This window comes from Anopheles arabiensis, chromosome 2 (assembly GCF_016920715.1).
Source record: "Anopheles arabiensis isolate DONGOLA chromosome 2, AaraD3, whole genome shotgun sequence".
In the NCBI taxonomy this organism is placed as follows: domain Eukaryota; kingdom Metazoa; phylum Arthropoda; class Insecta; order Diptera; family Culicidae; genus Anopheles; species Anopheles arabiensis.
This window is the reverse complement of record NC_053517.1, coordinates 50,495,925-50,508,970: the sequence shown is the minus strand read 5'-3', so window position 1 is coordinate 50,508,970 and position 13,046 is coordinate 50,495,925. Positions and strand designations below refer to the sequence as shown.

Below are 13,046 nucleotides of genomic sequence, written 5' to 3'. Positions count from 1 at the left end.
TTCTATAACGTTATTTTTAATTATTAATGTTGAAAATCTTTCATTCTTTTAAAAATAGGTATATAAAACTTATATGCTTATAAAATAGCATAAAATTAGAGCTTTTCTTTGAAATTCAGCAAATATATAAAAAAGCAAGAAAAGATGAATGACCACTGATTTCGCATGATTTTGTTGGAGTGTCTCTTTAAGTATTAACTAAAGACTATCACTTTAATGATTCTTGGTTTCTTTTTGTGTGTTCTTATAATGTTTTTTATGTATTTATTTCATAATGCAATCAATATTCATCTACTCTATTGTTACAGTCATTCAACTGATTGATTGATTCAACACTCGCAAAACTTACAACACATAATATTTTTTGTCTGTTGAGTTATGATTTATCCAGTGCACATATTTGAACAAGTAACCCGTTGTCTAAAATTGCTTGCAAAAAGTCCCTATGAATACCATTCATTTGAAAACTGTATCAATTATCTAGAAAATGTGTAAAGTTTTAAAACATTCCGTTGTATTCCAATTGGATTTTTGTTTACTTTGATGTATACATCCGATAAGTCCGACAAAATCTAAATCTACAAAAAGTGCTACACCATTACAATAGTATGTAAGTGTCATTTAGTATTACGAACCCCAAGTAGTTGAAAAACCAATGCGAACAGTTTGTATTACCTTTGCACTTCACGTACAAATTTCCCATCGTATTACATGTATTGATCGTCGCCATCACCCAAAAGCATAAGATTCGGGGTGGCTTTCTTAATTCGCAAACCACTACCTCTCCTTCAAAATAGAACAGCTTCAAACACTGTTCCATTTTCTTTGAGACAGGTCGAGCTACACGACAGGGCGACAGTTCGGTACGGTAATGAAAAGAAAGAAAATCCAACAGCTCTATTCACAAAGTGCACACAGAGCCATATGCACTGGTGCATACACATATACACTGTTCACATAGCTACCTACATGCATGTGTTCTTTGACAGAAAAAAATGCCCAGGTTGAATGTATAGCAAATCTCGGAAAAGCTCCCTGCGCTAGCTGCAGCGCCCCGTGACAGCCACAGCACGACTCAATCCGGCACAATGCAATCCTCTCAATGGAAGCACAAATTCTGACATAAATCTTTGGCGTATCCGTTCGCTGTGGCACTTAGAGCGCTTTTTCCTTTTGCGGGTGTTCTTTTTTTGCATTTTGGTTCATATTGCTTCAACTCAATGCTCATCGCTGCTCATCGTCAAGCGACTGACGTTGCAGCTGGTCGCGACGGTGAGCAGCAATGAGGATGTGCAGCTTTTGCCGAACCGCAGGACACAATCCGGCGCCGGTACACCCTTCGCCGCCAGATAGCAATGATTCGCTCGCTACATGTTGCACCGCGTATTTGTTTTTATTTTGAAATGCACGTTGTTAGCGACGTACGGCATTGTGCTCATTTTTGTACAGGTCCCTCTACCCTCGTGGCAGCGTGCGCGCCGAGTGGCCGCAAGGCGAAACCGCGGAATTTTCTGTCCCCATCAGCCATCGGCGCCGCTGCTGCTGCTGCTCGGCTTTCAATAGCGAACGTTTCATTAAACCGGGACCAGCACGGTTCGCAACCGGTGTGTTTTCGCCGATGATGCTTGAGAAGACTTGGTAGATGGAGGTCTTGTTATCACGTTAAGCCTTTCATATGGTCGATGGCAGTGCGCAGTACGTGAAAGAGGAAACACACCTGCATCACAGCGGCCGGTGCGAGCTTACCTTCATTCGACATCGACGATGACAAAACGATGCTTCGAGGTGCTTTGCTGGAGATGATGTAGAGTTGCAACAAGCAGAGAGACAAAAAAGTAGCACAGCACCTCAATGCATCAAAATCTGCAACATTCATCCATCGAGTAGGTTTGTGCGTGGATGGCGTGTGTTTGGGTGTCCTGTGTTTTTCAACCCATTTCTGCTCACAAGATTTGATTCCTTGCCACCACCGTCCCGCTGTGCGCTAGTTTCACATTTCGACCAACCCGTTCGGGCATGGTTTGGTGGCTCCGCGCTCCCAGTATCGGCTTCTGATGGTGGTCAAAGTTTTTGGCTTTCTTGCGCAACCGCCACCAGCCACCACACTCGTTAAGATTGGTTCCCGGGCGCAACCAATAGCCCGCAACCCGCACACATTGGCCACAAGCTTTGATGGCTGGAAATGAAATGGCAACCGCCACCATAGTTGAGTTGCGTTTTAATCAACGATTTGCTTCAGAAAAAGCTTCCAGTCGTTTGCGACGACTCTTGGCTCGACGGCAAAACACACACAAACATTAACACACACGCTTGTATTCCAGGAACTGGCATGGCAAGAGGGAGATCTGTCGTCCGTGAACGGCACCAAACTGAACCGTTTTTCCGATGATGCAGCTGGGTTTTAGCAGCACGCGCGACATCACTTCCGCTGGGATACGCTACGATGATTTCGATTTCGGTTCGATGTTTGTCATGTTTGCCGGTCAGTATGCGGCGGTGTCGTTTTTTTCTTCTTTCTCTTCTTTCACTTCACTATGCAAAACGGTCTCGCGGGCAACAATTCGTTTGATTGAAATCTAAGGCCGGAATCGAAAACCACAAATCCTTCATCGCAATGTATTTGGCTGCAATGTGAGCTTTTCGCTCACTCTCGTTCTGCCTCTGTGTATGCCTTGCTTGTATTTCAGTATACATTATCGAGCGGTGATTGTGGTTGTTCGTAATTGAATCTAATCATTTATGACAGTTTGTGGTGCTTCGAGGGACTGATGTCATATTATTGAGACATCTGTGCAGTTTTCATTCCACCCCAAGACCGTTGATGAATGAAAAGTCGGTATACTAAACAGTTTAATTTATCTAAAATACTCATACCATCATTATTGTGTAACAAATGATTGAAATTTAAATGAAAATAAAAAAATGACAATTTCAAAATGAAATTATTTAACTCATGCTTTTAACAATGTATGCTGTTTATTAGTCAAACTTTATCCATATCCGATGTTTAATTGAGGGACAAAAGATTTTTGAAATTGAAAAAAGGTCTAATATTTGTTAAACACTATTCTCAAAAATGCTCTGTTTTTATAATTCGAATATATTTAAACTAACTGACACTTGAAAACGGACGTAATGTCTTTTCTATTTTGATTATTTGTCAGGTTTTTTATTCACTTTTAAGGTATGTTTCAAATTCGGAAAAAATATCATGCAGTTTGTTGTTTGTATAGCTGCTAACTAGTTTCTGAGTTTTTGAACATGATGAAGATAACTCTCAAACAACCCAGGAATCACTGGTTTTCCTTGTACGAAGATTGCTACAAAATTATTACTTTTTATTTCAAAACAATGCAAAGAGAGAGAGAAAAATAAGAACCACGTTGGTGTGCTTGAAAAATGGCAGATAAAAGAGCCAAATATTACAATGGACGAGCTTAGCGATCATTTGTGCGAAGAGTATAGGTGGGCTAGGGAAAGGAAGTACAAACAAAACGCGAGTTTCCTTACCTCGGTACGTGAGGGTGCATTGTGCGCTGGCCACCACTGTTTGTCGATGTGCTTCCCGCGGGATAGCAAACGGGTGGCAATGCGGTGGAGGTGTAGAAAATGAAGCAGCACAGCAACAAAAAGCCGAAAACAACATTCACTCCATGTTGCCTACTAATCGCGTGCTTCGCTGGGCCCATGGACGCTGGTTGGTATTTCGTTTGTGATTGAGTTGGTGTTTATTGTTATTCGCCCACTATGGAGAGGATGCCTCGGATACGAGTAAAAAAAAAAAACAAAACATAACGCAAAAAGTCCCGGCTTGTGGGTGGGCAGGTAAACTGTAATTTTTGCACCATTCAGTACAATGCCACAATGGAGCGGCACACGGCATGTTTGCCTGGTGGTGTTATATTTTTCACACCAATCGCTGCTTAGCCAACGAGCTAGGGAGTGTTGCGCGATTTGTAATCATTACCATTATTACCGATTGCGGAAACGTACCTTTTGTGACGCTTAACACGATAGTTATTTATCCGGCCAGGCATGGTTTACTTAATCGTAAAATGGTTCCCGTTTTTGGTACGCTCTTTGTTTGCCGTGTACCATGGGGGTGTTTGCCAAAAAAGGTTATAAAAGCAGCGATTGGCGATGCAGCGTTAGGATCAGGACACTTTGCGTGGTCGTGTCGTGGTTTGCGTGTTGGTTTGAATGAAGTTTCAACTCGTGAAAATGGTTTCAGTTGGATTCACCATAGATTAACCCACGCTTGACATTGTTATAATATGTTGGATTGGAACGAGAATCACATTCCCCTTCGATGTGATGCTTCTACCTAACAATAGTTTTTCATTTATTTTTTGTGCTGCATTTTTAAATAATAAATTATTATCGTTGTTTTAGTGTAAAATAATTGAACAAACCTTTTTAGTGCGATTTACAATGTCATGGGTTAATTTAACTGCTCTTTGAAATTTATTTTAGGATTTAATTATTAAACATAATTTAAACCAAAATTTCGGAATAATAAAGCAATTTGATAAAAGCTTGTTAAAATTTGGTGAGCAAAATTTTAGGATTTGTTACTAGTTTTTAATGAATACAATTTGGAACTTTAGAATAGAATACTGATAAGTTTATAAGTCCAAATAAATGTCAACAGTTACAGCCTAATCACGGAACTCGATTGAAAAATCGAACGTAAAGTTAAACAGAAATTTGAACGTTTTGACCATACAGACTTAATATTTTTATTGTTTTGCTGGTTGGATTGGTAAAAATGTTCTAAAGGCGATCAAACTTTTATAGATTCGAAAGGAATGTTGTGGTTCCAATATTTTGCCGTTCGATTCGTAGCCAACTGTTCCATTTGACTGCTGTTTGAGTCCCGTAATCAAGTTGATAGCGTTTTAAATATTATCGTGGGCTACCGTAATTGATTGCGTCCTCAACATGGACGAGTTAAACGCATGCCCGTCATGGGTTCAAGGCTCCGGATGGATGGAGGCTCGAAGGACTGACTATCCTGCTATGGGTAAATCAATAAATTACTGTTTTTTGTTCATTTTTAAAGAGACTTTGAGCCAATTGGCCTCATTCGCCTCTTTCAATAGGTCATTTATTTCTATACTTAAAGCCTAAAGGCCATTTGTGGCTTGCAAAATATCTTATACCGGGTAGTCTTGGTTTACTTAAAGCTGTCTGTTGATTTTATTGTGTGTAACAAATGTGGTTTTGGTTATAGTTGTTTATACAAATTAGTGATACGAAGGAATTTTAAAAGTTTACGCTGGAAATCGCTGTCTGGTGAGAGGATGGTGTCGATGCTGTGGTCCAATTTGCAGGTGATGCGTTTCACAGAATATCCATGCCATTCGGTTAAGATGTGACGGACGGTGATGTTGATGCCACAGAAACTGCATAATGGTGGGTTTGATTTTTGTAATAAAAAGGTGTGGGTAAGCCGGGTGTGTCCTATCCAAAGTCGTGATAGGATTTTCTGGCCTAGGTGTGATGGATGGTCTTTGCATGGTGGTGTTGTGGACTTGATGGTTCTTAGGAAAGAGCGGCCACTGCTTACCCAATAACCATTCCAGCTATTCAATAAGTTGCTGAAAGCCAAGCTCTCTAGTGGTACAAGCAGGCCTTGACTGACAACGGGTGTTGTGCCAAAGAAGAAGAAGGTGTATCGTGAAGTTATCAGTATTTATCATTTAGTTTGCTCGTTATTTTAAATTATGTTTATAGTCCTACTTAATTTTATGAAAAGTGCTTTATAATTAATTTGTTAAAACATGAATTTAATACTATATTTTTGTTTTTTTTTTTTTGTGTGCATAATTAGTTACCCGCCTTGATAGAAAACGCTATTACCCAACAAAATAAATTATAACACTTGTTTAAATGAAAATATAGAATCTCATTAAGTATCACTATTTTCTCACTTACAGATTATGGTGCTTCAACATGCGACGACACTTAATCATTGAATATTGCATTAGCTTACCATGGAAAGACGTAATGAAAAGCATCATGTTCAACGCAGTTCACAGAAATACAGCGACCCTAGTAATGCTAGTAACAGCATTGCATACAACAGCAATAAAATGGAATGGAAATGGAGTTGAAGGTTAACGTTAAATCTGAAAAATAATATTCTTAAAAGAAATCTCGAGTGACGTATAATATTCTTAAAAGAAATCTCGAGTGAAAGTAACGTTTAACAAAGTCTGTTTTGCATTTGTTAGTTGAAAACGTTTGAACATATAAAAGCTAATCAGCTTCACAATAGACTTCTGTGACTAAGCAACACAAATGGTTGTGACAAAACAGGCTGATCATGCTCGTGCCATCAGGTACCGTTGGCAAGCTGGTGAAGAGTGATTTGAAAATCGTGTGAATGTCGACCAAAGTGTGCTGGCTGATGAGAAAGTTTGGTTCGATTCAGTGAGTTTAAGCAAAGTTCAGTGCATTCGACGTGGAGGATGGAAGAGAGTGTGTTTTTTTCATCGAAAACTTTCACTACGACAAAAAGTATCACACAGTACCATGCTACTTCCGGGTTGTTCAAACCTTGCCGTATTGGTGAATTGAAGTGTACAGGGCTGTTTTTTGCGCGCGGCTATTTTGGGTTATTTTTTTATGGGTTTGCCTTTCTTTTGAAGTGATGTGTAATGTTACGGGTGCTTCTTGGTGTTGCAAGAAAGCAGCGGAAGGTTGAGCCGGTGATACCGCCTCGGTTCAAAGTTATAAATTAGCTTCCATCCGGGCAAGTTGATCGATGAATTTGTGGCACAGGAGTGGAGCTTTTGTTAGAGAGTAAGCACCCGGTTACAACAGCTGCAGCATCGAAATTACGTTTCATGTGCGACGGGGTGTCTGCAAAAGAGCGCAGAGCGAGTGCAAAAGAGAGTCTGGCAAGATTCTCGACAAACGGGGAGAAAACATTTCCTAAAAGCATTTTGAGGTACAACTTTTATGCGGCAGGTAACGAATGCTGGAGTTCAAACAGCTGTGACGTAACGGCACCATCTGCTTTAGATAAGCAGCCTCAGCAACACAAGTTGCAGCAGTCACAAAAAAGAATTCACCCCGCACACTCACGCGGCATGGTTTGCCTAGTTCCGAGTGCAGGACAAAGTTGAGGCAAAAGGAAACGAAAATAAACTTATACGGTTGTCATTATGGAGTCCTCAGCGTTGCTTCAGTTAGGTGGACTGTTGCTATTGTTCATCGTTCAGTACACTGCAAGTGTAAAAGATGGTAAGTAGTTATAATTAAGCATTAGTAAATAATCATGCTGACCAAACACAAAAACCACACAATTTTAATCTTTAAATCTGTCGGAAAACCCATACCCATGCCAATGTTTGTCATGAGCGAATATTTTCATCTATTATGAATGTTTTAATGTGTGTATGTATGTAGCTATATATGGATGTAAATGAATGAGTTGTTCATTACATACATTATCAACGGCAAAGCAGCTCCATTGAGATTAGTGACTTATGGAAGCCTTGAGTTAAACGTATTGAAAATAATTATCTGTATTAATGCGGTAGTGTTTAAAAGCTAAACCGTAGTACTAGAGTTATGCGCAAGTATCATAATTCACGTACACATATATGTATGGTAAACGATATGAATTATGTACTGTTCTGGCACGGTACAGCGAGTACTCGGATAGTAAAGTGAAGGCATCATGCACTGTACACTCTACAGAAAGAATGATTTAAGCCTGACCTTCAAGGTTGTAAACAACATGCACCAGGCGTCTCCATTATCCTTGTTAACCTTAGTATAATGTACTAGGCGTCTCCATTATCAATATTAACACTTTGACCGCCAGCCTGACGTCACAGTTTTTGAGTGAGCACGTAGCGCATGGCAAGAGAGCGATGAGAGCGACAGTTTCTCGGGCCATTGTTATCACTCTTTTGTTTCATTGCGATAGGCGGCGTAGCACATGTCGTTCTCGTTCTCTCTTTCCTACCTCATTCGTTCTCAAGAGAATCACTGAGCGTCAGATACAAAGCTGAGTGGTGAGCAAAGCCGTCATACGAAATCATATGACGCGGCGCTTAAAGTGTTAAACCTTAGTAAAATTCATTAAGCGTTTCCATAATTTAAAGCAGATCCGAATTATTAATTTGCATTGTATACTGTTACTCATATCGCTTAGTGGTTCAATACTAAGTATGGATTATTGATACTTGTACGGAGATGTTATGTGATTAGACAAAATAAGAAGAACTGGTCATCGTTATTTTACATACAATATAACCATATCTTAATTTCACCGTTGGACAGCCACTACATGTGTGGCACCTTTGATGAAAGCTTGTTGGTTATTGCACGATGAAGAAGCCTGCAAACGTTGAATCAAACTGTTTTTTTCTTATTATGTAATATTTTCTATTCATTTGTTGAAGATTTTTAAAAAAATAATTTAAAAACTGAGAAAATGGTGTCATGAATTACGAGATTTAATATGTTATGTGAACAGGAAAAAACTGTTTACATTAGCTGTTTTAGTGACAAGAAAAAATACCAGATATTTACGATGATCGAAAAGATTATTGTGTAGAATTCAACATTTTCACCTAGTTCAAAAGGGATGAGCATTTTATTGCAATACCAAAATTTTGACGATTATGCAGCAGAATTTTTTTTCTTATTTCGTGCTGTTTTAGCAAGATCTTAGAAATGTGGCCATGAATAATTTATTCCTACTAGTCTCAGAAGTTGCAAAACTAAACGATAAATCGCTTATAATAATTTTTGCATGAGTTGAAACAAAATAAAAAATAATAATTTTGACCAAATGCATCATCCCATGATATGCAGTTTTCTTAAACGTGACACTGTAAAGCTTTCTGTTTACTTGATGCTAAAATGAAAATTCCTTTAAACTACAAACAGATGAAATTTATCAGCTAAATCGATGCGCCCGTACCAAAGATTGAACGCGTAAAAGATTGAGAATGTGATAAATAAGTTACTGTCAATATGTCACGATGAGGAAATGCACAATGAGAGAAAGAGAGATAAGGCTGATATTATTACCAAACCGAACTGCTCTGCCGGAAGCCAAGCTAGCGTGGAGGCCAAAATGAATGGTAAATTATGACGAAGCGCCTTTATAAAAATGGCTTCCGTTTTGGTCCATTGCTTTATTAATTTATGGCTACGGTGGATGAACTTTTGTAGCCGGCTCAAGAATGGCGAGCCATAGCCCACCCAAGCCTCGGCACCCACGAGTGGTAGTGGGAGGAAGGGTAGAGGGAGCCAAAGTAGTAATTTCATGGATTTAACGGGTGTGTCAGTGTGCTCGTTGAATGTTCGCAGGGTGACAGCAGACAGCAGCCCTGGAATACCGTTGACTTGAGCCGTGCTTCTTCGCGTGGGCTGAAATCGATCGACCAAAGAGGAAGAAACGACGCAATGAAGCACCCTCGAAAATACAGTCCAAATGGTGGGTACATAAAATTGTAACGATAACAATTTGGGCTCGACTTATTTCGATTATAGGGCATCGTTGCAGCAGTCGTGCCATCGCGCCGAGTTCCATCGGGTGGGAGGATATGGATCACGACCTCTTGTCAGTGGCGTGATTTCCCTGAGCTTAGCGGGTGCATGTAGGGGGCGTATGGTTGATGATGATGGAAAATCAAATGGCTGGTCGCCCGTTAAATTTCAAGCAAGCAGTTGTCGGAGGAATTGCTTCGACGAAGAAGTTTCGTTGGGAATGGAAACGGCGAGTGGGTGAGTGTCGCAAATTTGGCAACATTTCGTGGTTTATGGTACTTCAAGCGGGGTGATATTTGAAAACGTGAGCCTGAGGCTACCAGAGGGAGAGTAATTGAGATGGAAAGCGTATATCATGTTTAGGTTATGCTATGGCAAGCCTCACAAATGGAACGTACAATAAAAACAGACATAAGAAATCCATGTTACAAACATGCAAGCAAACATTGCATGGTTTGTTAGGCAAGGATAAAATCAACCTTCACCATCTAGTTTCAGACGATGCCTTTCATTCACATCGCAAAGCAATCCTTTACGTACCTTCTGCTCATGACATCTACCACGAATTGCTTTCAATTTACTTTATAATTCCACGAATCCGACGTCGGTTGTACTTTTCTAAATCAACTGTAAACGATTGATTTGACGTAACTCAAACAGTTCATGGAGTTTCGTCGGGCCTTACGACGATGTAAAGTAGACTAGTGCTGGTGCTCTTGTTGCCAACGTGCTTAGTAATTTATTGGACAGGCTTTTGCTCATCCGGATTAAAAGCACGCAGTTGACGCATTCGTTCGATATGAAGTTCCATCGTTTTCTATCAAATTTGCCTCATACAGTGCTCCTAACGGCACTGAAACTGCTAGAAAATGTCAAACCGAAATCTTCTTCACGTGTCGAGCGTTTCGGAAGCCGAGCGTACGATCCAGCTTGCATTCAGCGATAGCAGAGAACCATTTTGCCACACATGCATGTTTTATCATAAATCAATTTATTTGTATGAAAAGTTTTAATCTCATAATCTGATGATGGATGGAGCTAGTCTTGTCCTTCGTGTGTGTGTGTGCGCGCGCATGTGTGTTTGTGTGTATCTGTACTTGTGCCGGAGACATTACAGACCAATCCCTCTTTACTAGCGTTGCTAGTAAAAGAGGCAAGATTATTGATGCATTTCCAAGCAGACTAAGTGGTTTCCATCTCCACTCCGAAAGCTACTGGATTTCGTTTCGCAAAGGCCAAGTGAGGCCTTCGAAGAAGTAGTGCCACACGAGAGCGGGTTGAAATATTACATCGAAGCCAAACATCCTTCAAAGTGGAATCGGAACCGCAACAAAGGGCAAAACTATTTTCCCATCCCAGGACATAGGAATAGGAGAGACTTATACGCTCCTGAGCCTGCTGCTGCTCGTATCGATTTTGTGGCAACAACAATCCCATAGCATCGAGGATAAGGCGTCCGGATGGTGCGAGTTTGCTGACACCATTGAACTAACTTCCTTTTGATAGAATTTACGATTTCCTTCCAGCACAACCGGCGCTCTGCGTTGTTTTTTTTTTGGTTGCTGTTTTAGAGCAAAGCTGTGTTAAATTTCCGAGCAAACATGCAATTCCAGAAGGTGTCAAATTCATTTAAAATAGATGGTAGAAGAATGCCGTGCTTTGATATTTGATGAACCCATTTACCATGGTACCTTTAGTGTTTTTGGTGCGTGTCGAGATATCTTCAATGAATTGAGACACATTTCAGAAATGGACTCGTAGTGGTGAATTTATTGCATGCATGATTGTTGACCATGGAAATAGCTGCAACTTTGGTAGAAGAATGGAGTTTATCGGATTCAACCAAAGTCTCGGGATATGGTGTAACATTGGGCGTTGGTTGTATGCTGAATAGTTAATTTTCTTGTAATGTTGCTTTATCCATGGTTTGATTCATGTCGTCATGTTTGAGTGCTTTCTCATGTAATTAGTGTTGGTCTTGAGTGCGTAGTAATGTACTTATTGTTTAGCTTGGTTTCGGGCAACGCACGGTTTGGTTGAGAGTTTCAAACACTACACGGCTAGTCAAAACACGAGTTAAATTTAACTTAAAAAATAAGTATTGACTATTGCGCTAAACAACAATTTACCCAATCGATAAACTGAAATATTGTGATTGTAAGCTGTTTTACTGTCACTGGCACACATATCGAAAGAGCCACCGTTTCCAAATGTGTATAGGGTTACTACACTACTCACACTCGTACAAAGTAGAGCTCACCACATGCCCGTAGTTGCGAAGCAAGTAATTGAAAGTGGACTGATTGTTCGGTACGACATGCTGTATGCAATTCATTCCTGCCAGACACATATTGATTATACGAATTCATTTACGTGCAATTTGCATTTCTTTTGTCCAGACGCTCCCCAGCTCACCGACACTCATTCAATTTAGTTCGGTGTTTTGATGCCGCTTGCCGCTTGGAATGCTGTCGACTGCATTTATCGGTACGCTTGAATGGGTGCATGTGTACTTCTATGTAGCTGGGAAGAGAAAGAGATTGTTAGGTTTATATAAAAAAAAAAATACGAACAACAATGACGGCGAAGGACGATAGTGTTTGAATTGTGGTACACATTGCAAGAGTTTTTTATAACACGTCTGTGTATGAAAAGGAGCAACTAGCAACTGAAAAAGTCTGAAAAAGTGTTGCATAGATAAATGTTGAAAGTTAAGTTGCAAAAATATTCATGTTGTACATATAATATTCAGCCGGTCTTGTAGTACAGTCGTCAACTCGTACGACTTAACAACATGCCCGTCATGGGTTCAATCCCCAAATAGACCGCGCCGCCATACGTAGGATTGACTATCCTGCTATGGTGGGGAATCAATTAGTCACTGAAAGCCAAGGCCACTAGTGGGTACAGGCAGGCCTTGATCGACATCGGTTGTTGAGCCAAAGAAGAAGACATATAATATTCATATTGTACATAAATTAAATAATGATTTTTTATAGAAAGTGAAAATAATTTAAACAAATGTACATTAAACAAAAAAGTTATGTTATGTACTATACCATCATCTATTCTTGATAGATTAGGCATAATACATAGCTTTGTAGCAAAGTAAAAATCAGACTGATTTACTAACTTATTCAGAATTTGTTACGACCGTCGCAGCATCATAAACTGTTCACACAATTTAAGTCCGTAATGTGTCAAAACACAGGCCAAAGTATGTTCGTTAACCAATCTTGTTCCACTGCCGCCGCCACTAAAATTCATTCTTAAGCATAAAAACATCGCTATCGAGCGAACCGCAAGGAAAGTTATACGCTTATTTATTCAGTTTATGCTGTTTCTGATTTGATTGTGTCTGTGTCGTGTCCTGCACTTCCGCGGCTCGCTTCTATCCGGGCCAAAGGTGTGTGATTTAGTGTGGAGCTTAATGAAGGCAAAAGGAAAACTTTTCGCTCCGCCTCAGCCCAAGCCCGATCCCGATACTGTCAAAACTGCGTGCGCCAAACCCAACTGACCGTTTCCCGTCA

The 13,046-nt window shown here is 40.0% G+C and overlaps 1 protein-coding gene across 1 annotated transcript in view; it reads left to right on the top strand.

Moving 5' to 3' along the window:
- Window positions 1–13,046, top strand: part of LOC120893959 (neural cell adhesion molecule 1) — a 120,257-nt gene that overhangs the window by 18,754 nt on the left and 88,457 nt on the right. The window contains exon 3 of the mRNA XM_040296219.1: window positions 5,940–7,251. Coding sequence (XP_040152153.1) covers window positions 7,173–7,251 — 79 coding nt within the window. The 5' untranslated portion in view covers window positions 5,940–7,172. The remainder of the gene's footprint in view (window positions 1–5,939; window positions 7,252–13,046) is intronic.